This window comes from Barbatula barbatula, assembly GCF_947034865.1.
Source record: "Barbatula barbatula genome assembly, chromosome: 4".
Taxonomy (NCBI): domain Eukaryota; kingdom Metazoa; phylum Chordata; class Actinopteri; order Cypriniformes; family Nemacheilidae; genus Barbatula; species Barbatula barbatula.
The window spans coordinates 709,601-736,630 of NC_136768.1; the positions used below are offsets into that span (position 1 = coordinate 709,601).

Here is a 27,030-nt window from a genome sequence, read left to right on the forward strand (position 1 = left end):
CGTAGTGTTTAAGATTGAAGTATGAAACACTGTGTTTTAACCACTAGAGGGCAGCAGAACAACACCAAATAACTTGATCTTACTACTCATGTATACAACTATAGAGCTATACAGCTCATGCGCACAATAATAATAATGTGCTGTGACTCACATCATAGAAAATTAGTAAAACTATTCAACTGCAATTAAATGACCTGATATGATACCCCGGGCGCTGCAGTGATAGCGTCCCACTGCTCCGGGTGTACGTGTGTTCACTACTCTCTGGATGGGTTAAAAGCAGAGGTCACATTTCGGGTATATGGGTCACCATATCTGATAAATAGATCACTTTTACTTCACTTTCCTTCTGACTTTGATATTGAAGTATGCTACTAACACAGCAAAGTATACACCGAATAGATCTTTATTTGACAGAATGCAATGACCATATATACAAACACCAAACAACAAAAGCAAATTAGATTCAAACAAACATTGTCTTAAAGTGCTGGAAGAAATTCTCTCACACAACCAGAGCCTGAAACAAACAATTAAAATGACGGAAACAAGGAACACTCTTACATGAAAATTATGATTCTAAAATTACCTGTCTATATAGATCACTCTTGAAGTGGAAATATCAATTTCATGGTTTGTCATGGACAGTGTGTGTGTGTGTGTTTATATGGACATGACTGACTCAGTAGTATTTGTGTGGAGGTAGAACTTTATATCATATCAGCTGGCTACTTGACCAACTTCAAAATGCATACGAATGAAACTGCAGGGCCTGTCGAACGAAACCTCTGTCATATAAACCTGTCCATGGGTGTTTGAGAAGTAAACTACACATACACATACACATATATTTTCCAACAACCACAATTTAAGGCACATATACACCAAATACTCTAAAAATGTGTTAAAATATGCTATAAAATGATACCGTTGGCTCTTGGGTCTGATAACAGTCATGACTTTGGTAACTGTAGTGCAGAGAGCTGGAATATCACATAAGAGCTTTTGCTCTCACATACATGAAGACACGTGTTGAAACAACACACACTTATTGCTTTGCCATACTAACCGTCTGTCAGGAAGACATGTACATAAACTGTGATAAAATACACTTGATTGACCTACAAGAGCGGAATGGATATGAAACGCCTGATACAAGTTTCTAAAGAGACTTTTTAAACCTTCCTGACCTCTTAGCTAAAATAATGACAATTACAGTAGCCAAAGGAAAGAAAAAGAAATCATTGTATATATTCATTCCTGATTGAGGCATGTCCTGATGACATGAGTATGGCACAAATAAAGGCTTAATAGCTTTGATTTACGCAAAGAAACAGAACAGGTTGTAGACCTCAGTTAGAGTAGATGACATATTTCATTTGACAAGCTAAGACAATGGTGTGAGGAAAGCAGCATTATCCAGAGTATGTCTTATGGTGAAGATGTATTTTTAAAGTAATGCCAACTTAAGAACATACTGTACTTGTATTCCTCACAGCATCCTTTCATCATCTGTGGTGACTCTGGTCTGTATGTAAAGCGAGACCCATCACACAGTGCAGGAAAGATAGCAACCGGACTACATATCCCAGCATTCTCAGTTCTTCAGCCTCTTCTTGTTGTTCATCTCAAAGTAAGGCTCTTCAGGTTTGCCGGGTTTAGTCCTTGTCGTGTGTTTGCGGGTCGTGACGGCAGATGCTGGTCTGGTTGTCGAGGGGCTGTCTGATGGGGGGTTACTGGTGCTCAGTGGTTTCCTGTAAGGGGCCGTTTTAGCCGGAACAGTTCGTATCGTGCCACCTGTGTTCTGCGTAACCGACTTACTCTTGGGTTTTGTGAGAGGACTGGGAGCTCTGGCTGTTGATATCGTCTGTTTGGTGTCATTTGGAGCACGCGTCAGTCCAGCCGCACAAGGGGAAACAGGACGGCCCTTCCTGGAATCCAACTGCAAGCTGGACGCCGGGGAAGCGGGGCGCCTCTGGGCGAGGCGTGAACGTGCGGGTCCGGGAGGCGGACGGGCATCACGCTGGGATGATTTCTGGGGAAGAGGGGTGCGTGGTGAGCGATGTGCTGAGGGTGGGCCTGATGGTTTGGGGAGCTTGCAGTTGGGTTCGGGACAGACGGGACTGCGGGGCTGAGACGGAGATCCACGCGGTCGCAGTTTGGTTTTGGAAGACGGGGTGGGGGCCTTTTGAGATTGTGGCAGTGGGATTCGTTTCGGGACAGGTGAAGGAAGAGGGGTGGTTTTGGGGGAAGGCGTGGGCATCTGAAGGATCTTCTTAGGTGCTGCGGCCTTTCTGGGGAGGGAGGGTGTGGAGGCCGGCGACTGGGCGTAGCCACGGGGCATCGCGTGTCCGGAAGCGGGCGTGTTGGGTTTGGATGATGTAGAAGAGGAAGATGAGGGAGAGGACTCTGGGAGGAGATTGACGGCGGCAATGGGGTCCATAGCGGGCGGCTGAGCAGTCTGTGCACTGAGGGCAGGGCCTGGACCGGGCGGGCCTTTCTGATAGGCTAGAATCTTCTGTTCCAGCGTTGTGAACTGCAGCACGCGCCCTGGATCGTATTTTAGCAGAAACCCTTTGAGAGTATCCCAACCTCCACCCACACGCACCATTACATGCTTCCCATGGAGCATCTAAGTCAGAAAAATGTATATTAAATATAACAAAATGCACTTTACATTACACTATTGCTTAAATAATCTACATCACTGTGACAGATCCGCTTCATCATGTGCTTGTTAAACAAACCAGATTGGCTTAAATGGATTACTACACTGGGTGTGAATGAGATCTCTGTGGCAATACGCCAGTTAAAGACACAAGGAAAGGCTGTGTTTGCTCTACACATCAATGTGCTTATAACAGAATGAAAACAAGATAATCAGAAGGCTTTTAACGACATTAGATCTGTCACATGAATGCTGAAGATAAATACAGCGGTTTATGCTTTTACACGAAAGACAACAGCTTAGCACTGAACATTCATTAAAGACACATCCATACACAGGAGACTATGGGCAAAGCTACAGTAGAAATTAAGAGAAAGGAAAGAAAGAGTCTGTGGCGTTTCTTGTGGACAGCCGCAAATTTGAGATTAAGATTGTTTTGTATAATGTGAGGGATTCTGGTATTCTTACCCTGATGAACAGGATCTTGTCTCCCAGTCTGTATCGTCCCTCAGACAGATACTCTATGGAGAACTTCTGGGAGCAGTTACAGGGAGAGTCGTCTTGTTCCACATGATCCTTAAAACAAAAGAATTTAAATGAGAATCAAAACACTGTTAAATGAAAACACAAACTGTCCAAACGTTTGTTTGTTTCGCTTTATCATGTGAACGCTCACTCAACAAACATTCACAAGCTCAAGGAAGTTATGTGTGTGATAAACGGGTCAGAATGGAGGGACGAGAGCTATTCACTGAAAGTCTAAATCCATAACTGTAGAATGATTTGAACAAAAACCAGAAAAAAAACAGTCAAAAAGGATGCTGTTCTCTACAGAAAGCTAGTGTACTCCGTACTGCACTACACCCTTTTTATAGTACCCAACAGTCAGTTTGGATGTAATAATCATGGAGGTAAATTTGGTATGCTATTTCTCACAGTTGTTGGAGTGTGATACTCACAGCATGATACAGAGCTCCGTGCTGACAGCACACTGTGAATGTTTTCACTGGAGCTGCGTCATCGTTCAACATCATACTCTTTTCCAGTTCAATCTCCTTCTCCAGTTGAACCAGAACTGGAGGCTCCACACCATACCTGAACAAACAATGTCTTAAATTCTCTTTCATCCAGATTAATCCCATTTTCTCCACCACAAGACGTATTGTCAGTTTCTATTTTTGTCATGTCGTGCCCACAGCAAAATCCTTTCCCGACTCAACACCCAAGCCCTGAAGACATGACCACATCCTGACATCCGTCAGCTGTGAGATACAAAGATCAGGTTCACTTACCTGGACACGATACGTCCGATCTCCAGCAGACACAGACACACCTGTCGAGCGTCTTTATGCAGGACTGACGGGGGGAGAGAGAGTGGTTACTAAAGTTACATTACTTAAACATAAAAAAAGATCACTGCATGTTTTATGTTGGAGCCTGCACCCTGCTAACATACAAAAATGACCTCCACATCACCTTCAGTTCTGTCAGATCCCATCCCATAATACAGAGTGACACAGTATGTCAGGGTGGGTAGGTTAGTGACCTCAGACCCATACATTTGTTTACATTTAGAGATTTACTGAGCGTCAGGGACGTACGGGGGCATCAGATTATCTGACGTACAGCACGGCTCAAGATCACAGATCCTCTGAAACGGTTAAACCCTGTCAAACCAGCACAGAAGGAGCACAGGGGACAGACAGGCCGAAACCATCACTTGTCTTTAAGTCAAGTTCTAGAAAGTTTATGAAATGTTTTGGAGTTTCCCGTGTGAAAGAAATGGAAACCAGACAAGCTGTCGTAGTTAGGACAATAAAAACCAACATGACATTCAACATGGTGGAAAATGTTCTTACCCAAACCCTCAGACTCGAACAAATACGTCTCGTCCACTCCTATATGACGACACCAGGATAGAAAATTTGCAGTGTTGTCGCGAGCGAAAAACGATCCAGGGGAGGCGTTCTTCTTGAACTGAATTTTCTTGGAGGAAAGCTGGTGATGAAAGAGACAGAAATGACTCAAACAAACAAACAAACAGACATGTTGATATGTTCACAGTTGATATGCTCACCTGTGTTTTGTCAGAGTCCTGTGGGATTTTACTCTGCAGAATTCCAACCAGACGACACAATCTGGCGCCGTTATCCAGCTCCGACATGAAGCTGTCGGCTCTCACCTCCTCACCTAAACGCACACACACGGGAAATTAATCCAAATGTTTTAGCCTGTTTAAACATTAAATTATCACATAATTAAGCTTTACAGAAAATACAATTTATAGAAAGTATAGAAATAAGGTCAAATGTAAATGTTCAAGGGTTGAAATAAATTAGAAGCACAATCTTTTTTTTCCGGGTGATATATTTTCTTTGGCCGGGTGGATTGTTGAGAGTAGTAGACAGACAGGTAGGCCAACACCCTCCATTATTTGACCTCACATAAATGAGAAACACAGAGAGATTGTGTTCTCTATTGAATAGGGGGTCATGTATCACCATTAACATGAGTAGAGGCAGTTTCCCACAATGCTTTACTTCACATACAAGACTTTGAGTTTCGGATGTTTGACTGACAAAAGTAAATGAGATTTACTCTTATTATGGCGGTTATGTTTGCTTTCACTCACTGAGAGTGACTCACAGGCTGTTCAGCAAACAAAGACTATTACAATCTTATGTGAGAACTGATTTACCCAGCATGCCACTCAGCCAGATAGCAAGATCCTCCTGCATGGGCACCAGTGAGGCTTCATGCCTCACGGCCAACCACTGGTCATACTGGAACACATCAACCAGACCGGGACCCGCTTGAGCAGCCCGCGGGCACCGAGGACTCTGTAACGGGGCATCAAATTTCTCGCCAAACCAAGCCTTAGAGAGAGCGAGAGAGAGAGAAATAGGGGTTCATAGTACTTTTTAAACACACAAAATCAGCAATGCTTCAGAAATCAGTTTGATTATTTTCAGACAGTAAAGAACACAGCCTGGTTTACATTGTTATGTCTCAACACCAAGGTGATATATTTTGTTAAGATATAAAATTAGGCGTGTATATGCTAACAAAGACCTTTAACCACAAACAGATATGATTTACATTAGGACTCATTTTAAAACTCAAACATTTCCTACAGCACTTAAATCCCAGAGCCAAAGAAACTCCCCATCAAACAAAAGCAAAACTTCCTTGTGTGACACACACACACTGATTCCACGCTCTCTCTCTGAAACAAACCGTCCCTGATGAAAGCAGCACAGTCTACAAACATCCAGACATCAGAAGTCACAGCTAACAAACACAGCTATTTACAAATGCAAATAAAAAAAAACACATCAACACGAGTGTAAAACAGCCACAATAACATTAACAGAGATGTTCATAAATTGAGAAGAGAAGCTCATGTCAAGTCTCACTGCCTGAACGTTTCATACATATAAACATGGGCTGCAGTGATTACTAGAAAGCATCAGTCTGACATTCATTACTAGAACTCATCAGTCTTAATGAATGACACCCAACCACATCGTTCATTAAAAACCTCAGAGTATCCTCTGAAACACAATGCTGTGCTGAGACTGACTGAAAGAAATCCCACAACCCCCTGCTACCTTCTGCACGGCTGTTCCCACACATACATCAAACTCCCGAGAGAGCGAGAGAGAGCGCTTTAGGCTAATACTAATACATCTGCTTCTGCACAAAGCTGGATTTATTTAACAGAAAGGTGTTTGTAGGTCTAAAACTATTTAGATTATCCTTACATGTTGGATAACGGTCAAAAAACCTTCAGTTTTACTTCAACATAATACTTTGATTCAGCTCTCGAATAGCTTTATTCACACCGATTAGTATGTCTTTGCCTTAGAGGACAGGTGTGACTGCTACACTGTCTGGTGTGTAACTCATGCGCACACGCTGAATTCAAACAAAAACATTTGTCACTCATTACATAATACAGTTAGCTCACATATGACATCAGATATAATAACAGACAGACACACATGATAAATTAACCATCAGCTCTGATTCACTGAAGCTGGTCACACACACATGATTATTCAGAAAACATATTCAAAAAATTGCATGCACGATAACTATGAGTTATAATTACAGAGATTGTTTAACACCATTTAAATGGAGTCAAGAGCGTCACATCATCGCACAGCAGATTTCAACATCATCTTCATTCTCCATCAAACCTCCAAAAGTTGGTCAAAGATATGCAGGTTTAAACCCAATGCCCCATACCGCTTACAGGCAGAAACCCATAAATAATATTTTAAGAAACAGAATAAAAGTGATGAGAATGTAAAGCATGTACCTGCAGCCCGGCCTGAACCGCCATCTTCAGTGAGCAGAGATTCACCTCCACATTCTGCAAGAAAAAATAAAACAGTCCACATCACATCAGTCACTACATCACGTGTACACTTCTCATCTTAAACTGGTTACTTCAATAGGTTTTTATTTATATCCTATTACAATTTATAATATCAACAATTATGCATTTTGTTATTGTCTTCTTTTGACTTGGACTATTTTGTATTGATGCTTTGGTAACATTGTGTTTAAAACAATCACAGCAACTGACACTAATAACAATAACCAAAAACCAGGGACACCAGTGAAGTGTGAGAGAAAGAGAGAGAGAGTTCAGTCAACAAAAGCACAGCTGAGGAAACAAAGCAAACGTTTCCTCTTCTTAAACACACACACACACTCCTTGACAGCGGTTTAACAACCAATAACAAACCTTATGAGCCACAGTCAGCGACAGAAACATTCATGCAGAATCGGTTTCCTAAATCTCCATCATCTCCATGAGAGCACATGAACACACACTCACCTGTGAAACCAGTGCAGGTGTTAGCCTCACACTTCATACACCAGAACACCTCAACACAGTCAATCCCAACACACGCGGTTCCTGCAGGACAACACACTGACAGAGAATATGAGCAAAGAGATAATGAAGCCGCTCCACAAAACCCCATCCAATCCCAGCCAAGCATTTACAATGGCCCTATTGTTACAACCCCCTCGATCACCCTCTCTCTCTCTCTCACACACACACACACACACACACACACACACACACAGTCCAAGGTTCACTCACATCAGAACTACACAGTCCTTCACAACAAACGCCATGACAGCATAAAGAATCCCAAAATCTTCTGAAGGGCACCAAGAGGAACAAAACAATCGCTTTTCTCTTCTGCCAGACATTAAATACCACAGAAAGAGAGAGAGTTCATTACTAAAGAACAGCACGTGGGACCACAATGAGATCTCAAATCAAGTCCTCTGTGTGCTTCCAACCTGCAAAATGTCACACAGCGGAGGAGATGAGAAATAACGGAGATCGCACAAAACCCAGAATTGATGGCTGTGGTTTAAGTGGGTGGCAGCGTGGCCCCGGGTCTCAAGGGCCACATTCCTCTCTCAGCACACACAAACACACACCCCACTGAATATAACGGCCTGTGGAAAGAGTCCGTCACCAACGGTCACAGTGTCTCAGAGCCACGACGACTGTGTGTCTATATACCAGATACAGCGTCTGTGTGGGATCTTAAAACTCAGACGAAAGCTTTTCACACAAAGATCATATTCAAACCTCATGTCATTTCAGAGAATTTTTTTTTTTACCATGAAATACAAAATCAAAAAGAAGTTATGATTTGAGCAATTTGTGCGTCACACGTCATTATACCTGCATCAGCTATTACATTTCTATTACATTACATTACCAATTTGAAACGACACAAATATGAGTAAATGACTAATAAATGAAGATTAAATTAAGACAAGTAAAACATTTCTCACACACATACAGTCAATAACACCGCCGCCAGTGACTTTTACTGCATAAATGACATGAGGCGTTCCAACTTTATAATCCCACTATAATGAACGTCTGTGCAGCTACACATAATTTGTCACTTAATTATATGCAACGACACAAAAGGAGAGAGAGGCGTGGGGCGTCCACATCTCCTCAGGTCATCACATAATCATGTAAGAGGATCACGGATCCAAGCACACCCCCATTGGCCCGCTGTCCTCATCCTAGGCATGAGGAGACACGTGGCGCATGCATGCGTCCGTGTTGTGTGAGTGTTTGTTTGTATGTGCACCGGTGGCTCACACATGGGTCCCAAAAAAAAAACGCTCATCAATCATAGCCCCTCCCCTTTCTGATGGCTTCTGGTTATGTTTGTGCTCTTAATTGGCCTGTCAGTTGTTTTCATTAGCAGCTGACCCATCAAGACACACACACACACAAAACTAATGGTCGGGAGATGGTGGGTCTCTGATAAGCTGTGTGGTTCAGATGCACCTCCCCCTTATCCTGGAATAAAGCCCCTCTTACACACCTGCCAACAGCCCGGGACCATTGATCTCACAGACCAAACACACACACACACACCCATTAAAAAATAAGAAGTGTCTGGGCGCTAATAGTTTGACTAGACTTGATTTTTTATATCCTTTAAGACAAGATCACAATAGAAAACTGACACAGAGTTCGACCATTTCAGTTAATCCATGATGAAAAGGAGAGAATGTGAATAACTTTCTCATGCATCTACAATTACACACAATTTCACCAAATTATAGTTGATAGAGTAGATAGAGTCTACCTCCGTTCACAGTTAAAGAAACTCAATCACTTTTTGTTAAGTGAAAAGAGTGAGTTACCAAGTACTAGTAATCTTATCATTCAATAAAACGAATACATTTTTGAAAGAAAAACTGCTTTGGGAAAAAACTGATCTTCCATTTAACAATCATGCTGACACTCAATAGCATCATGAAAACAGAAGCCGTTGTCATGGCGATGCAAGGACACGCTATCAGACACTAACAATTACCCAGCATTCAGCAGTAAACCCCTGAAAGCACCCGCTGCACCCCCATCTCTCAATCATCTGCCGGCTCATTAATAAACAAACAGTAATCCAACATTAATAACAACAAGCAGCGTGTGCACTAGAGATCATGGCGAATTAATCCCAACATTCGTTTCAGGATCCCCCCATTACAGCTCAAGAGCCCCTGATGACACATATCAGGCAGATGGTGTGTGAAGATGCAGGAAAGTGGGCCGATGTGACAGCTTACACGCGCTTGTGCACTCATAAACATGACCAAACAATTACATTCAATGAAATAGCTCAAACAATTAGTTGAACAAGCCCCAAACCAAACAAATAAGAACATCAATTCAAATGCATGCTCAGCGCTCAGGATTTACAGTGTCTGTAGTCACAAAAGAATAATGTATATTTTTTTAATGGTTTATTGGCATGTTGAATCTGAGCTCAGAACTTCAGCGTGACCGCGACTTTGGAGATAAACAGAATTCTTTGCCAGAGCTCAAGGACCGACTGAAATATCTTTATGGCTTTGGGTCCCTTTAGGAAACACCTGCAGTTTCACCTCTGCCCTTCACTGCTGCTGGGCATCAGGTTATTTAACATGAAAGATGCCACTTTAACACATAGAGCAACAGCACTTCCAGATGCGGATAAATATGAGACATGAGACAACAACATGAGATACAAAGTAACATTTTTGAGCAAAGCCATTACACTCGATCAAAATGTATCAACTTCTCATACGACACACAAACACAGATTAATGTGACTGTTCTGATAAACTCGTGGGTTAAATCTCGGATGTGTGTGTTGTTTTCAGTGATTCATCCTGCACTTTCCCTGGAGAAAAAGTTAACTTCGCATTACCCTCTTTTTAGAAAGTCTTAAAACTATACCGTCACAAACTCAAGTACCTGTTGCTGAGATCGTTGTATACACTAAGTAAACTACTCCAATTGAACATGAACTGAAATGAATAAATGTAAACACGTACATAAAGTCAAAACACAAACTTTACTCCGTTAAGTTTCGTAAGATGGAATTTGATGTTTAAGGATGGTAATGCAGTATATAAATATATGAACTCACCAGCTATAAAAGCTTTTGTTTTTGTTGTCTTTCAGTAAATGTCTCTCTTCACTCGATTGTGTTTGATCCTCGTTTTGGTCCGGGGCTCCAGGGGCGTGCTCGCGTGGGTGCGTGGCGTGGACGCGCATCGGTTGAAGCTTGTGCTGCTTTTCCTGCCCGCTGCTTGGAATGTTCGGCTGAATGGGATTCGCGGTTCAAAACAGCCAATCAGAGCGCAGATTGAGAGACTTGCTTCAAAGAGGCGGGGTCAGTGGAGCAGGTGGGCGGTCTCTCCGTCAACACTATTGATTATTTATTTATAATTTTGTTATAAATATGTTGTGTTTATTTAGATTTTTTGAATGCTCTAACATATCTGTTAACACGTGCATATATGACGCATACGTTTAGTACATTCAAATATATTCTAAACGCCATTAAAATAGCTTTAGGTGGCAGGAACAATGTCATAAGGCTGACAAGATTACATAAACACATTTTTTCTTCAAATATACAAACTCTTCTCTCTCTTTTTTCTGCTAGTTTGATTGTTGGATTTACTAGATGACATCAGACTGTATCTTGACATGCGTTTTATGATTTTCTTTAAGACCATTTCAACAACTTTAACTACTTTATAACCAAATTATCCTGGCTGGACCATTGATATAACGTTTAGTTATAATCACAAGAGAGGATTTGTTTACATCCAGGTAAAATCGGATTAGCCCCTCTCACATAGGCGATTAAAAGCCTTTCCACATTAAAAACCTTTAAATTCAGGTTATAAACAACATCGGCAAGGCTTTAAACAGATTTTTAATATTAATAGAAAAAAACATACTTCTTGAAATATGTGTTGGCAGAACACGTTTAGATGATCAGTAGAGCATTTTTGCTACCATTGCGTCCCCATGTGTACGTGTTCGGTAATGACGCAGTTTATCCAACGTCTTGCAGAAGGACGTGTGCGCGCTGACGTCACGGCCGGAGCAGCAGGAAGTGTTTGAAACTGAGCCGTTTTTGTAGATAAGGTAAGATAACTGTAACGTTTTTCGTCAAAATGCTGATCATATCGCGAAAATATCGTAAGGCTGTAAAGCTTTACCGGTAGAGAAGGTTGTCTCCGCGATTTCATCTACATAATCGACATGTTTATTTTCGTAAACGCTAATTCTAGCTTTGCCAAACCCATTCACACCGACCAAAAATAAACTCCTCGAGTCAAGATTTAACACGAATTTAAACCGACCAAAAAGAGTCATCTAGAGCAAACTGTTTAATCCCTATTGACAAAAACCCCAATATCAATTCTAATGGTTTCCATTACAGAGACCATTATGAAGCATTTTCTGTTTACCATTAAAACCAGTACAGCATTTCTTCATGTTGTGTGTTGTAGGTCTTACTCCAACAGAACCCAACACATTACAAAGAACATTATAGTTACCATCTAACTCCAATTATAACTTATATAATAGTTAACAAGCGCCATACATTCAAGAGAAAGATATGATTAAGATTGAATTTGTCTTTTGTGTGTTTCCAGAAATGACCTGCACACTTGAGAAAGTGTTGGCCGATGCCAAATCTCTTGTAGAGCGACTCCGAGATCATGACAGTGCGGCAGAGATCCTGATAGAGCAAACCACACTGCTTAACAAGAGGGTGGATGCCATGAAACAGGTATCACAGTTTATTTTCTTGTCTTCTTCAGCTTTTTTTCTGATCTATAAGATAATAAGATCTATAACCTTCCATCAACATCAGAATATTCTCTATTAACTGCCCCTGTATGTCCGCAGTATCAGGAAGAGATTGAGGTGCTGAACCAGGTGGCGAGACACCGGCCACGATCCACACTGGTCATGGGCATCCAGCAGGAGAACCGGCAGATACGAGAACTGCAACAGGAAAACACAGGTGTGTTTTGTTGGGTCTGTGATGTTGGTTGACAGGTACCATAAGTCTGTTTAAAATGTTTCTCAATCCGCAGAGCTGCGCACATCACTGGAGGAGCATCAGTCTGCGCTGGAACTGATCATGAGCAAGTACAGGGAGCAGGTGTTTCGCCTTCTGATGGCCAGTAAGAGAGAAGATCCGGCTATAGTCACCCAGCTGAGAGAGCAGCACACTAATGTCAGTCCTAAACCTACATGCACACGTGCAATACAAATTGTGAATAGTCTTCGCTATCTTAATGCAAAATATATAATTCTGTTTTGTTGTTTATTGTGTTTGTGCAGGAGATGCAAGCACATATTGAAAAGATAAATGAAATGGCCACGGTGATGAGGAAAGCCATCGAGGTGGATGAAGGGAGGTTGTGTGAGGATGAGGAGAGGATCAAACGTCTGGAGGTGAGACCCACACTTATGCAATACTCAAAAACAGTCTTTTTTAGACTTTTTAAATAAATTGTTATAATATATCGTGATTCAGTTGGAGAACAACGGCCTGCGAGAGCTGTTGGGCATCAGCCGTGAGGCGTTCCTCGTTCTGAAGAGAGATGACACATCGGACAGCACATCTCTTTCTCCACTGCTCACCAGCACAGATATCAGTCTGAGGAAGAGCTAGAGATAGTCAGAAACTCACCTGTACTGTCCTATAAACCAGACAGTCCTCTATCACATGAGCATGACCTCAGACACACTCACTGCCATTACAGCATGACCTGAGATTGACAGCTGTCAGAGGGAATCTGCAGGACGGGCATCCCTCAGTGCTTGTGTGATGAGGAACACTTCCACCTGATCACAGAATTACTTCATTTCATGAGTCAAATGACCAAATTAAACAGAATGAAAATCAAGCTATTTGATTGGCGGATTGTGAATTGTTTTATATATCTGAACATTGGACTTTGTAAGTGAATTTCACAATGTGCCATTTCCACAGAAAGGTTTTCTTTGCTTGTTGCGTTTGGTGACAGTATTTTATGTTCGTGTGAGAGAAAAGTTATTAAAACGGTTACGTTAACTGCAGTTGTCATGTTCTTGTCTTTATGCCATGACCTAATCTTTGTGAAAATTTGTTATCAAACAATAAATCAGCAGTTTTTCGTTGGCATACATCAGTAAATCCAACTAAAAGAACTTTTAGTAAATCTGTCATTAATATATCACAAGACAACAGTAAATGGATTGTGATAGTTGTCGATCATAGAATAGAAAACAGAAAATCACTTAAAAACGATGGCATACATTTTAGAACTTTATTTATATTAAGACAATCATTCAAATCTCACGTTTAGGAAAAAAATCAGGAATAGGTGAATTATACATGTTTCAACAATTTTAAAAAGTAATTTCAGCTCGTGAAAACGTCATGTTTTAAGTGCTTAAGAAATAAGTATTACAGTGAATATACCAAAAAATAAATCCGATGCCCTGAGAGAAGGATCATAACACCTGCTACCTCAAATCTAGCTTCATGTTCTGTTATAAAGTACAACCACCTATTCTTATATTTCTTCTACACTCAAAACAAACCTGCATTTAAAATCCTTGTTACTGGCAACACTTCAGGAATTCTCAAGGGAATCTGCTCATTATTTCCAGTCCCTCTGGACGCTGTGAGCACTGAGACGCAGAAAAACTACACAAACATCCTCGACAGCGCCTGCTGATGCACATCAGAGCGTTTTACATTCACGAAAATAAACTACACCACAAACCCTTTTCTGCATGTCTTTAAAAGCCGCAAACATTCTCACAAGCTAGCTGGTTAAACGTTGTGTTGACACCTTGTACAGACATAATAAAATATTAAAAACTTTAGTGGGCAGGTTTTAATATGTGAGCCAACTGTGGCACATGTCTTGATTCTCTCAAAGTTACTAAAAAGCATCTAAAACTACTTTGTGGCAGCTGTATATCACAGAGATCGATCAACCAATGGTTACACAGTGTGTATCTAACATCAGCTAAATCTTAGCAAGCTGATTGGTCAGAGAATAGCAGGTACTGCGATCGAGCATGAACCTACACTAAACCCAACACACATTCACAAGTGCACATGTGTGTGATCTTCACTGGCTGCGTATCACTTTGTTACGAGTCTCCCGGCTTGAAACATCACACAGCATCCTCATTATGGTTGTTGTAGAAACCATCTCCGTAGGATTAGGCCCTCCAAGGATCTACATTGTCAAACTCAATGTCGAGTCAAAAGTCGAGGGTTAAAATAGCAACGGTGTGCTTTCACCAGCCGGTTCTGTGCGACGGGTAAGCTGTTGAACACGGGCAAGGATCCGGGTGGTGATCGAGGGCTTGTGGTGGCTGGGGTCCAGAACGTTTGTCTTCCTGCGTTCTCGTTCCTGCTTCCACATGACATATGGGCTCGGTGGGAAAAACGGCCGCGAGCGCTCGCGATACAGCTGCACACCGATGCCGGAAACCCCCAGAACCACCCATACTGTGATCATGATGAAATCTGCAAAGGATAGCGGTATAAAGTTAATATAGTATAAATAAGCATTCACTTAGATTTAAACTGAAATAAAATCACACCTACCGATGTCCTGCAGTGGAACAGAGATAAACGCTCGACTGAAGTCGTGGTTGAGGAAGCGTTTGAGAATGTCCAGTGTGATGTAGGACAGACTGGTGTACGTGTAAGCGTTGACGGCCAGGACCACCGTGTACGCACCAACCACTCCACAGGTGATGATATTACCCTGAAACACACAAACATAATACTAACTTGTAGAAAATACTCTTTGTAAAGTCTGAAGAGACTCAAGGAGATTCATCTCACCTCTCTGGGCCACCGGATAAAGAACGGCGGAATAATCACCATGATGCAAACAAACACTAACCAGAACACCACATCATTATGAAATATAGAAAGGTCACCTGAGGGGAGTAGGTTAAATTAATCATTCCCACTTTGGCAACAACAATCGAAGCCAAGAATGAAGTCACATTTTCTTACCGAATGGAGTAAAAAAGACAATGGACGAGATGAGAAATCCAAGAATGAGTCCAACCACCAGCACACAGGCAATGACAGAACCGAACCGCCACCAACTCATCAACAGGACCACGCCTCCGACCACACCCATCACAGCCGTCAGAGCCAATCGAACTAAGCGACGACAGTAACATAATACCATCGAATGGAGTTAAAACTGTACCAGATGCTTAAGATACATTTTTCATTTTGGTTTTGTTTATAAAGACAGTATTAAGATACATGGTTTATCTCAATGCAATATACACTGATGAAACTTAACTGAAATAAATGCTATGTTGGATTGTAAGAAACTGTCAATTATTCAATTGAAGTATATTATTTAATATAGGTAAATTATTATTATTTTAAGTATTGTTATCAGGACAGGAAACCTAAAATTACATTATACCAGAACAATTAGCAATAATACCAAAAAGTGGATATATTTGTTGAAGTTAAGGTATGTTCTTTATTCTTTATATTTATTCATTAAGCAAAGTCAGCAGTCCCCCAGTTCATTCAAATCATGAACAATAAAAAATACTAATAAAAAAACTGAAATGTTTCTCGTTTTTGCTATGCTTGTGGCACACAAACAGCTCCAGATAGAATTAAGCAAGAGCTATCTGTCTGTTTTATGCTCAAACACACACAAGCCTCATTTGATTCTTATAGTTTGAACCGTGTGATGCTCACAGCACATGACCTCACACACACACACACACACGTGCGCGCATGAGCTGTGTAATGTGACCTCTCAGCACTCGTGATGCTAAAGAGAATTACTGCATCTAAAACAAAATGAAGCTAATATAAAATAAAACCCGGATTGTGGAGGAAGGGAGACCAGACACCTCACATTTTATCCAGAAGGACGTGAAACTGTAAATATAAATGTAATGTAACATACACTAGAGAATGAGCTCTAGAGTGATTTAGCACTCGTGTGACTGTAACTTACTGTCATATTCCAGCGCTGTGGTCATGGTGATCAGCACAAAGAAGACAAAAGCCATGAACCCGAAGCCCATACTGAAGAGCTCTGAGACAGAAATCAGACAAGATTATTACTGCTGTTTCACTGCTAATATTATACAGTATTACATTTATTAAAGTTATGCTCTGAGAAACATTCAGCCAGACATGAGGTAAATTGTCATCCATTTACCCAAACAGAGATCCTCCGTGACCAAAACATCTTTTGACCTTTGACCGTTAAACTAATATTTTTTACCCAAAGCAGATGGCTGTGGGCATTTTAGGGTCAACGGTTATTAATATCCACAACGTGCGTCCGTTTCTGAGAAAAGAGCGAAGAAACGTCACTTACCACATTTAAAAAAACGATGGCCTAAAAAACACACAAACAGCCCAGCTGCCCCCATCACAGTGAAAAACACTTTAGTAGAAACTTTCCCTGGAGAAACAGAACATTGTATAAGCATAAGCATATTTAAAACCAATCTTTCTCAAATATTTAAGCATTTATTGGCATTTATTGAGAATCCAAAGTAATTCTCGGGCTCACCTAACATGGCACAGTCGTCCAGCATGGAGTTAAAGCTGCAGGCGTATGTGTGCGCAGGGACATATGCGGCTGATGTGTTAAATGCCGGGTCTTTCACAACCACCGAGAAAATCACACCCTGACCCGGCAGAGAGTTAAATGACAGCTGTGTGCGCTCATGAGACGACAGCGTCATCACCTGAAAGAGCCAAAATAAATCAAATACACAGGACAAAACTACAATAAACTTAATCAAATCAGATCATTAAGCTTGTTTTACACACCTGCCTTTGCAACTGTTTGCTTAACTGTTTTATTGTCATGTAATTTAGTAACTTTATGTCATTGATCATTAACTTTGTTGCTTTGACACTTTCTGTGTAATGTTTAAAGAAAGCGGGAGATCTCACACACTTTTCTGCTGTTGTCCTGTATGTTCGGTATGTAGGCCACTCTCTCCATCCCGCTGATGAGACTCTGTTCTGATAGATCACCTTCAGGCAGAAAGTACTGATACACCTCATACACCAGACGCCAGCGGGTACCAGAACCCGTATCAACATCACACGCTGGAGGACTCTGACCTCTGAGGGATGCAACAGAGACAAGTGGAGACTTTCCAGAAACTTTTCCGGTCAAACGTGACATTCTTTAAAGGATTCTTCTACAGCATTTTCTCGAATTTCATCATTTACTCTTCCCAAGACTCTGAACGTTCACTTACAGACATGAATATTTTATATAACTTCTCATGTCTGTGAAAACCCTTTTCTTTTTTTTAAACATCTCTCACCTTGCATATCCGATGTTTGCAGGAGCAAAGGTAATTGTGGTCTCAAACAGGTTGTATTGTAGGTGGATGTTGGGATCAATATCCAGCGGGAATTCTTGATTACAAGCTCCTGGAACGGGATCTGTTCACGACAACACATTCAGCACACACTGAATATTCTGTTCTGTAGACAGAATTGTATTAATATATTTATTTGCATTGTGTGATCGTGGAAGTAAATTGTTAGATATCTAACCAGTGTTTGTGTAGGGCAGTATCACAGCGATTCCTGTCACGTTGTCCTTGTCTGCCGTCTTTAGGAACCAGGAGAGAGAGGACTGAGCCGGCAGCAGCGTGGACAACAGACCTGCATCTACTGATGTGAAGGAGGAACCATAACCTGGGAGCTGTAACACACACACACCTCAATTACTAAAAATCTACACCCACATATATCCAGCATGCAAACGCACGCACAACACAATTACTAAAACTCTACACACACCAAAACATCTTAATGGACAGAAACACACACATAAAGAATAAATATACACATTGACAAAGTTGACACACACATTATTAATTCCAGTATCTGCCTTCAATAGACCTCATGTCCACACAAAATCACAAAAGCAGAACTGTATGTCTGGAAATAACTTTAATTAATACTGTTTTATATTTCATTCTATTTGTAGTCTTGTCTTCTTTATAGGTGGAAGACATTTTTGTGAAATGCTGGTTCTTTCCTTTTTTAAAAGATGACTTCAATCATTTGTTTTCAACTGCGATGACATTGAGATATTCATGATGCGCGAGTGTGTTGAGATCAGAACTTGTGATAAAACTCTCACATGATTTCACAGCCTCACACAACCCATAGAACTGGGTCAGTGTATATGTGTTATCAGTTTATGTTTCGAATTATACTGTGTGTGCGTGATCTCTTACCTGTGTGTATGAGAGTGTAACATTGTGATGTTGCGTGTGAAACTGCAGCATGATGAATGAGACATCAAGAGGAATCCGTGAAACTACGGCTTGAACCGTCACATTCACCGGAACGCTGACATTCTGGAACCTTCCTAGAGAAAACACCACACGCTCTGACACACACACACAGAATTACTTTGTTATTACAGGAATATTTGCACAGTGAGGGATTTGTTCTATAAAGAGAGCACATGTAATAGATACATTACAGACAAATAACTTAGAATTTTTGGGTGGGACTTTGCGCTCCTTCATTTATCACTTCACTTTTGGTTTCTATGTGCATAAAAAAACTGACAGAAAGATAAAGAGCATTTGTAAACTCATCCATTAATCATCCGGCCAAGTCCATGTTACTCTTTCATACCTACAACAGTGAGTGACACTGACACTTATGTAAAAGAGGAAGTGTCTTTTTACAGTTTATGTGATTTGTTTGTTAGATGACGGTTACTCTTCCTTCCTGTCGACCTGTTAAATCTGACCATGCAAATGAATATATCTACTAAATAAATCCTAATTCTGCAATAACTCAAACCTGATATGTCATACCTGAACATAATCTAACAATCTGATGTTTGTCTTATCATCCGAAAGTCTGAAGATATTTTTCTTTCAGAAAAGACCTGAAACACTGTCACACAAGTAACAAGGAAGCTGTCTGGAATGTCTAAACGAAGGAATGTGGAAATAGTTTTCAAATTGTGTTTCATTTGCTGTTGCTACGTTTCATTGTGTTAAAGGTGCAAGAAAGTCGAATCACAACTGTGCGGGAATGAAGTCAATTACATAAATGCTGTGAGAGAATAATCCTCAGACACAGAAAATAGACGCATTATTCACACGTAAACATGCTGAAAACAACCAGACTGTGATGTTAGAGTGCTGCTTACAGAGATTTCACTTTTTTGCTGCTTTCCTTCTATAAGGACAAAGAACAAACAAACCACTCACTAAAACTACTTGCCTGGCTGAATTCAGTAAACACATGTAACACACATTTCTATAGCATCTTTGGAAAAGAAAGGCAGCTTTACAGCAGTAGAGACCCAAGACAAAAAAAGTATATAAATAGAAGACCTATATAAAACAGAAACATTGTAAATACAAGCTATTATAAATAACAACATATAAATTACAGTTCATATCAATGCATTTGCATATATGTCACTTCAAGTGTTTTTACACTGAGACGATACTACAATGAAATATTATAGTTCAATTATATTTCTTTCCTGATAGTCATTGTTAAATGAGCTATATAGATAAACCTAATAAGCAAACATCTTACATTTTAGGTAAAAATGTCAATAGATGTCTTCGTGCCAGTAATCATAAACATTTATCATTGTAAATTGCAGATATGTTAATTAAAACTCACTGTCCTCCTGCGCGCGCAGATTTCCGACCCATGACAACAAGAGCAGCAGGAAACATTTTAATGTCATTTTCGCTGAGATTAGATCATCGATCAGACTAACAGCAGCATTGATCTTCTAAACTCATTCTGCAGGTTTGCCTCTAACCACCGGAAGTGTCGCTCTCCTCGTTGCGCTGCGATACAACACAACTTTTGAGTGAAACGCTTTTCGTTCCCCTGCAGCGCATGTGCGCGGCGAAACGAGTCACGTGCGATACGTCATTGCGATGTGACGCATTTGGCGGAAACGGAAAAGGCGAGAGAGCCAACATGGCGGACAGGTTAACGCAGCTTCAGGATGCTGTCAACTCAGTAAGCCTTATTTAAATGTTTATTTTATGACTTTTATGCTACGGAAAGTGTTAGGAATCTTTAAAGTATATTTAGTCAATAATATCAGTGATGTAAGTACAATTACTAGTCATTTTAATGCTTAATGTCGTTGAGAATGGAGATTTTAGCAATGTTAGCATAGCATGAAATTGTGACTAAATAAACACGAAACACTTTTATAGAATTGATATCATTAAAATGCACTTGAAATATTGTAAAAACAGTAGTTTTAGGCTTGTTTTACAGTAGAAGCCTTTGTATTTTTGTCAATGGGTTAGGATATTGTTAAAGCTAATAATTGAACATTAACAGATTTTTTTTCTAACAAATATTAAATGAATAATAACAAATAACAGCCTTTACAATGAATAGTCAATTATACATTCACACATATATTGCATAGAAAAAGAAAGAAACTCTGTAAAATTACATTATGAATGTATTACAATGAAACCAAAATCCATCAATGAAGAATATAAATATTTAGCTTTTACATTATTTACCTAGAGTTAAGAAAACGCCTCTTGGAAACCGGGGTTGGTTTTCTGTAAAATTTAAATTCATGAATATAGAATTTCAATAAAAGCAGTATTATTCACAACAAAATATTTAATTATTAAACAAAATTGTATATTTTCCCATGATAATGTTACTTTTGCAGGTATTTTATGTTGCATCCACTCAAATGCATCAGTGCAGAAACAATTAACCAAATTACACGGGTTCCTCGTGTTCCTCCATTTCAACATTTTGATTTGATATATTTGACAAACATTAGTCTCCGAATCTTTAAAATTATCTTGCAGGATATTAATGATTCACAATTTTAGAGGTAACAAGAAAATTAAGAAAATTACACCTTATCGGTCTTATCATTTTTTCAAAATGCATAATGTTTAAAATATTCCATTTTTTAAATAATTGTTTTATAAGTAGTTAAAGAGTAATGAAAATCTCAGAAAGGTTTCAATTGTAAATAATCAAATGTTGTGATTTTGTGTGCTTTATAATTATACTGGCTCGATTCTTTTTATATTCAAAATGTACAGATTTTTCTTTAAATGTGCTATTATCATGACTTTCAAAGATTTGGTGTATGTTCATGGTTTAAATTAAATAAATACATTTAGTAAATAGTAAATACAGACTGCAGATGTCAATATTAGTATGGATGCAGGCATGTGTTATGTGTTTGAATTAATTATGTGATGTCTGTGTGTGTATTAGCTGGCTGACCAGTTCTGTAATGCGATTGGAGTCTTACAGCAGTGTGCACCACCTGCCTCATTCAGCAACATCCAGACAGCCATCAACAAAGACCAGCCCTCCAACCCCACAGAAGGTACAAACACTTGCACCTAGACTCAATTCACACCTGCATGGGACAAACAAATGGATGTGGAACGCGGCTCAATGCAAGAGCGGTCCTGTCTGGGCTGCGTCAGAATCTGTCAGACAGCACACCAGTATTAACTTCTCTTTCGTGCTTGAATGAAGCACATCACATGTGCTTAAAGCAGCAGCTCTTACACTGGGTTCACACCTAAAGCGAATTAAGCGCTTTGCGCGAGAAAATTACATACAAAGTCAATGCCAAGGCGCAAACTATTTGTCATTATGCGTCACTCACGTGAAAATATTTTCTTACTTTGTTGCAACCTAAACCCTGTTCTCTTTTACAACAGCAAAGCACACACGTTTTCCATATATAACAGTAAAATATGACTCGTAAAACACATGATCAGGTATATAGACACACAGGGACAGTAGGTGGTGTATGTCCTCTTGACACAAGCCAGCCTGCCTGCCATAAAAGAAGAACGCATTCAGTACATTAAGCGTCTGTTCAAGGTGAGCGTGCATTAAATCATAGCTTTAAACTATCACCTTTAAGACATTTAAGACTTTTTAAGACATCAGCATCTACAATAATACTTTATACATTATGAGATAAACACAATAATAAGATGCTTGCAGTTTGGTTATTTATTGATTAATAAACATAATATAGTCAAAATCTGGATAAAATGCATTGTTAAATGGCAATAACATCGTGTGTATATTTTGGAAATTATTTTGGTAATTAATATGCATGTTTATATGGTCTCTGACAAACAATATTAAAATGTATGCAAATACACCAAATTTCCTTTTTTTTATTTTAGCATTTTATATATAAATATATATATATTATCCTACAGAACCTAATATTTACTGAAGAACTGATTAGCCTAGATGTGTGTGCAATCAGTTTATATCAACGAAAAAGAACAATGTGGCCTGCTAGTAGTGTAAGGCTATTTCAAAGTATAAAGCCATTCATCTCTCTATACACTGGGTTCCCTTTAAAGGGGCCACCTTCTTATGCTGGGTTCACACTAAACGCGAACAATCGTGTTCCATGCTCTTCATTACTTGCGGGAAAAGTTTGTTATTTTCGCGTGAGTGATGCAATCTGACAAATACTTTTAACCTTTGTGGCAGACAATATTGACGTGCATTCACGGCCAATTAGAATCATTAGCATCGTCTGCTGCGAGTTCACGTCTATACACATCTTTGCATTGACTTTGCATGTATGTGACTTTGCATATTAAATGAGCTGCTGTGACTCCTGTCACTAAAGTTAATCAAAGAAAACAAGAAATCAATGTGGTTTGTTGCTTTAATGAGGATTCTTCTGTATTTCATGTATTTAGCATTAAAGACTGCATAGTGTTTGAGAACTTAATTTATTTTCTGTATATTTTTCCTACCTTTTGGTTAGTTAGGAGGTGGACACTTATTATAATGGATTTGATTAGTAGAAAAAATATTTATATATTTAATAATCAGTTGCAAAGCCAACAATATTAGAATGTTGGCTTTCATTAAAAAAATTATGCTGTTAAAGAAATGTGATGTTTCTACATTAATATATTACATTAAAATGTGAAATTATTAGAATGTAAAAGTTTAATTAAAACATAAAAGCTGTGCGTTATCAGTTCCTTTTTTTAATCGATTGGGTGCATTAAAATTAACATGTTAAACAAAATAAATAGTGTATGTTTAATTTCACTATACTTGTGATTAATCACAGTTAATCGCATGAAAAGGGTGCAATTAATCAGGATAAAAAATTATATTGACAGCCCTAGTATAAACATTGCTTGTCCTTTATGTCTTCTCAAGAATATGCACAGCTGTTTGCGGCACTCATTGCACGAACGGCCAAAGATGTTGACGTGTTGATTGACTCTCTGCCAAGTGAAGAATCTACAGCTGCACTGCAGGTACATTCACAGACAAACTGTTTTCATACAGGAGGCTCGACTAGGACGTACAGATTGCTTTCCTATTTGTCCTTTTTTTAATTCCGTTATTCTGTCACGTTTCACAGGCAGCCAGTCTGAGACAGCTGGAGGAGGAGAACCAGGAAGCTGCAGCCCGTCTGGAGGAAGTTGTTTACAGAGGAGACCTCTTACTGGAAAAGATCCAGTCAGCTCTAGCAGACATCGCCCAATCACAACTGCGCACTCGCAGTGGTGCCCCCAGTCAGGCAACAGCTCCAGATTCTTGACATTGACTTGCCCAAATCAAACACGGACTCTACCGTCTGTACACAGCAGGGATTTTTATATACGTCAGAGGTGCCAGTGGCGGAATACCTTGTAATAATTGTACAGTTTGTTTATGGGCTGAAGAAGTTTCTGATTTCATACTACATGGGAGAATGAAGAAGCCACCCTGTCATAATTTTCTGTTTTCCACCAGGAACAGACATTCTGTGCAAATTATCCTCTGAAAAATGAGCAGAAGCAAGTTTTCACTCAGCATTTTAGGACCGTTCTCTAATGTGTTGATGTGTGAAACAGTGAGTATCAGAGTTTGATATAAGGTTCATCTCATCAACTGTTTGTCTAGAGTCTTGTATTTCATCGCATGTGCTCAGTATGTGAGCGCTGACATTGTTTTCTATCAGTGAATGTTTAACACACATCTGTCTGCAGGTAACTGTCAGGGACTGAGTGAGCCTGTTTTTATATTAAATTATTTAATTTTTTCTTGCCAGGATCATGCATTGATTCTGTACATTTTGTTTTGGAAAAAAGTTATCTTGTGGTTAACAAATAAAAGTTGTAAAGTTATCAAACTGTGGACTCTCTTAGATGATGATGATGATGATGATGAGTCAAGTCACAGGTCTTCAACCCTGCTGCAGCAGCTCCAACCCTAATCAAACATACCTGAACCATCTGATCAGGATCACTTGACAGACAGACAGGTGTACTTTAGCATCAACAAAAGTTTGAAGACACAACTCTGTGTCATTATTGCAAAATAATAATTAGGAGCTGGGATGTAAGGGTAATAAATCTTTACAAAGACTTCAATAGTTCAGGGGTTGAGTTCTTGACTTTCATACCTGAGAGTCTTGGTTCAAAGAAAGTCACAGAAAACAACGAACCCAGCAAAAGCCCACTGCAAATTTAACATCACAAAAAACTGTCAGCTCAACAGCTCAGGGGTAGAACACTTGACTTTACATGAAAGCCTTGGCTAAGTGGTTGAACTCTTGTGTTCACTTCGAGGAAAGTACAGGTTCAAGTCCCCTAATTATTACGTTTCTTGGTTCGAATCCAGCAGTTATTAAGATTCTGTGATCATATAAAACAGAAAACATCACCTTAAAAAGTGTGATCAGCTTAACACTTTTAAGCCCTTTTTGCTTTTTTAAAATCAGGTAAAACAAACACCCTAAATCATAAAAACCCTCCACAAAACCATGCAAGTTCAGTATCACTTATGTCACGGAGAACTGGCACAAGTGTGCACGTATCAGTGGCTCAGTGGTATGAGTACTGACACTGGTAGACGTGACCTAGGGTTCAAAGGCTTTAAGTGTCCAATCATATCTCTTTTGTAGTCCTGGTTTAAAGAATAGTGGATAAATAACCGCCACAAGTGTGTCTGGCAGAGTGGCTCTGGTGGATGAGCACTTATGTGAGAACATGAAGCCAAGGGTTCAAGGCTCACCTATGACACATTAAGTGTTTAATGAAATCTCTTATGCACAAGTGATAAATACCACAAGTCTGAACAGCACAGTGGCTCAAAGGGAATGAGCACTAACTTGAAAACAGGTGGTCTATAGTTCAAGTCCGGCCTCTGGATCTTTAATTGTCAACAGTTGATACTCACCAAAAACCCCTGTATGCCGGGCCGTATGCTCCTCTCGCCGGGCCTACGGGTCTCCTCCTCTCGCCGGGTCGCCTCCTCTCGCCGGGTCGCCTCCTCTCGCCGGGCCTCCCTCAATACCAGGCTCAAACCCCAGAGCTCTTGCTCAAAGGGCTGTGCTCCTTAACACTGAGCCACTGGACACTGCACGTTTGAGACACTTCTCCTGGTTATTTTATTCCTTTTAGTGAAACCTGAAACACATAAGAACTGCGAGCAATTACCCAAAGCTGGACTTGAACCCTGAACTTCCAAGTCTAAGCACAGTGTTCATTACCTTTGAGCCACAGGGCTCTGGATGTCACTTCTAACACTACTGTTCTAATGTACTGACACTTCTGGTAACTTACAGCCCTACAGTAAATGTTTGCAACTATAAAAAGTGAAATGTTGACTAAGTTTTTTTTTATAAAAGTCAACATATTCACTTTGAAGCATACCTGATAACCCTGGCCATTTTGTTTTAACACGTTCGAATAAAGTGTCCTTAACATGAAATTATCATGTACACAAAGAATTTAAATGCATAGACAGCATTACTGAATCAAATAGAGCCATCAACATTTATACATTTAAAAGAAACTGATTTATTGACATTTGGTTAACTTTCATTTATCAGCAACACACACTACATACAGGGGTGTCAACCTCAGTTCTTGAAGGGCCACAGCTGTGCTCAGGTTTAGCTCTTCCCCTAATTAAACACACCTGATTCAGCTAATCAACATCTTCAGGATTAGAAACTTCCAAGCAGGTGTTGTAAGAGCTAACACAGGCCTTCCAGGAATCGAGTTTGACACTTGTTCACTAGAAGCATGCTAATCTCACCTTTTTTAAATAATAATTAATGACCTCAGAAGAAAGAACGGATCATGGCATTAGCATGACCAGAAACTTGTCTAATGGGTCTGTTTTCAACCTAAGCAAATGCTCTACACTTCTGTACAATGTTAACCTCCTAAAACCAACAGAAAAGAAACTTATGAATACCAACCTAACAAAGGAATACTTAACACGAATCTCCTTTTTAATTTATCTTGATTGAAAGAGGATTGCAACATTTCTCATTATTTAGTCGCATGCAAAGGATGCTGGGAAGTGGAAATCCTCAGATCAGTTTTAGCATTGCTGAACCATTTTTAACACTTCATTTAATTGATTAACTCAATCCTGGCCCTGGGGACTCACTGCTCATGCCTGCGTTTC

The 27,030-nt window shown here is 39.8% G+C and overlaps 4 protein-coding genes across 6 annotated transcripts; 2 read left to right on the top strand and 2 right to left on the bottom strand.

Annotated features, from left to right (window-relative positions):
• Window positions 1–389: 389 nt before the first annotated feature.
• On the bottom strand, window positions 390–11,545 carry gas2l3 (growth arrest-specific 2 like 3). 3 transcript variants are annotated; one of them, XM_079454231.1, is made up of 10 exons: window positions 11,468–11,545; window positions 10,645–10,925; window positions 6,993–7,046; window positions 5,367–5,544; window positions 4,746–4,858; window positions 4,528–4,666; window positions 3,961–4,024; window positions 3,628–3,763; window positions 3,137–3,244; window positions 390–2,632 (listed from the first exon to the last, which is right to left on the bottom strand). In XM_079454231.1, the coding sequence occupies exons 3-10, from the start codon at window positions 7,014–7,016 to the stop codon at window positions 1,598–1,600; spliced, it is 1,797 nt and encodes a 598-aa protein (XP_079310357.1). In that variant the 5' UTR covers window positions 7,017–7,046; window positions 10,645–10,925; window positions 11,468–11,545; the 3' UTR covers window positions 390–1,597. The 3 variants fall into 3 exon arrangements, with proteins under 3 accessions (XP_079310357.1, XP_079310358.1, XP_079310359.1); XM_079454232.1 differs by lacking the exons at window positions 10,645–10,925; window positions 11,468–11,545 and adding an exon at window positions 7,518–7,730; XM_079454233.1 differs by lacking the exons at window positions 6,993–7,046; window positions 11,468–11,545 and having other exon boundaries at window positions 10,645–10,804.
• On the top strand, window positions 11,503–13,781 carry fgfr1op2 (FGFR1 oncogene partner 2). The gene is made up of 6 exons (XM_079454260.1): window positions 11,503–11,657; window positions 12,173–12,309; window positions 12,429–12,546; window positions 12,620–12,762; window positions 12,870–12,983; window positions 13,066–13,781. The coding sequence occupies exons 2-6, from the start codon at window positions 12,175–12,177 to the stop codon at window positions 13,201–13,203; spliced, it is 648 nt and encodes a 215-aa protein (XP_079310386.1). The 5' UTR covers window positions 11,503–11,657; window positions 12,173–12,174; the 3' UTR covers window positions 13,204–13,781.
• Window positions 13,782–13,820: 39 nt separating this feature from the next.
• Window positions 13,821–20,497, bottom strand: tm7sf3 (transmembrane 7 superfamily member 3). Its single transcript, XM_079454242.1, has 12 exons — window positions 20,233–20,497; window positions 18,810–18,964; window positions 18,118–18,268; window positions 17,883–18,003; window positions 17,504–17,675; window positions 17,111–17,288; window positions 16,913–16,999; window positions 16,544–16,624; window positions 15,562–15,714; window positions 15,385–15,482; window positions 15,142–15,304; window positions 13,821–15,060 (listed from the first exon to the last, which is right to left on the bottom strand). The coding sequence occupies exons 1-12, from the start codon at window positions 20,297–20,299 to the stop codon at window positions 14,807–14,809; spliced, it is 1,680 nt and encodes a 559-aa protein (XP_079310368.1). The 5' UTR covers window positions 20,300–20,497; the 3' UTR covers window positions 13,821–14,806.
• med21 (mediator complex subunit 21) lies at window positions 20,250–24,978 on the top strand. The gene is made up of 4 exons (XM_079454268.1): window positions 20,250–20,583; window positions 21,832–21,946; window positions 23,779–23,879; window positions 23,987–24,978. The coding sequence occupies exons 1-4, from the start codon at window positions 20,458–20,460 to the stop codon at window positions 24,164–24,166; spliced, it is 522 nt and encodes a 173-aa protein (XP_079310394.1). The 5' UTR covers window positions 20,250–20,457; the 3' UTR covers window positions 24,167–24,978.
• The last annotated feature ends 2,052 nt before the right edge of the window (window positions 24,979–27,030 follow it).

Excerpts from the sequence above, each read along its gene's own strand:
- tm7sf3 (XM_079454242.1), bottom strand. The coding sequence starts at position 20,299 with ATGACATTAAAATGTTTCCTGCTGCTCTTGTTGTCATGGGTCGGAAAT. Across the intron at positions 16,625-16,912 it reads CCATCGTTTTTTTAAATGTG|AGCTCTTCAGTATGGGCTTC; the intron begins GTAAGTGACGTT and ends TTTCTGTCTCAG. Across the intron at positions 15,061-15,141 it reads TGTTCCACTGCAGGACATCG|ATTTCATCATGATCACAGTA; the intron begins GTAGGTGTGATT and ends TATCCTTTGCAG.
- gas2l3 (XM_079454231.1), bottom strand. The coding sequence starts at position 7,016 with ATGGCGGTTCAGGCCGGGCTGCAG. Across the intron at positions 4,859-5,366 it reads CTGGCTGAGTGGCATGCTGG|GTGAGGAGGTGAGAGCCGAC; the intron begins GTAAATCAGTTC and ends GTGTGCGTTTAG. Across the intron at positions 3,764-3,960 it reads ATCGGACGTATCGTGTCCAG|GTATGGTGTGGAGCCTCCAG; the intron begins GTAAGTGAACCT and ends TTGTTTGTTCAG.
- fgfr1op2 (XM_079454260.1), top strand. The coding sequence starts at position 12,175 with ATGACCTGCACACTTGAGAAAGTGTTGGCCGATGCCAAATCTCTTGTA. Across the intron at positions 12,763-12,869 it reads TGAGAGAGCAGCACACTAAT|GAGATGCAAGCACATATTGA; the intron begins GTCAGTCCTAAA and ends GTGTTTGTGCAG. Across the intron at positions 12,984-13,065 it reads AGAGGATCAAACGTCTGGAG|TTGGAGAACAACGGCCTGCG; the intron begins GTGAGACCCACA and ends ATCGTGATTCAG.
- med21 (XM_079454268.1), top strand. The coding sequence starts at position 20,458 with ATGTGCGCGGCGAAACGAGTCACGTGCGATACGTCATTGCGATGTGAC. Across the intron at positions 20,584-21,831 it reads TTCAGGATGCTGTCAACTCA|CTGGCTGACCAGTTCTGTAA; the intron begins GTAAGCCTTATT and ends TGTGTGTATTAG. Across the intron at positions 21,947-23,778 it reads GCCCTCCAACCCCACAGAAG|AATATGCACAGCTGTTTGCG; the intron begins GTACAAACACTT and ends TGTCTTCTCAAG.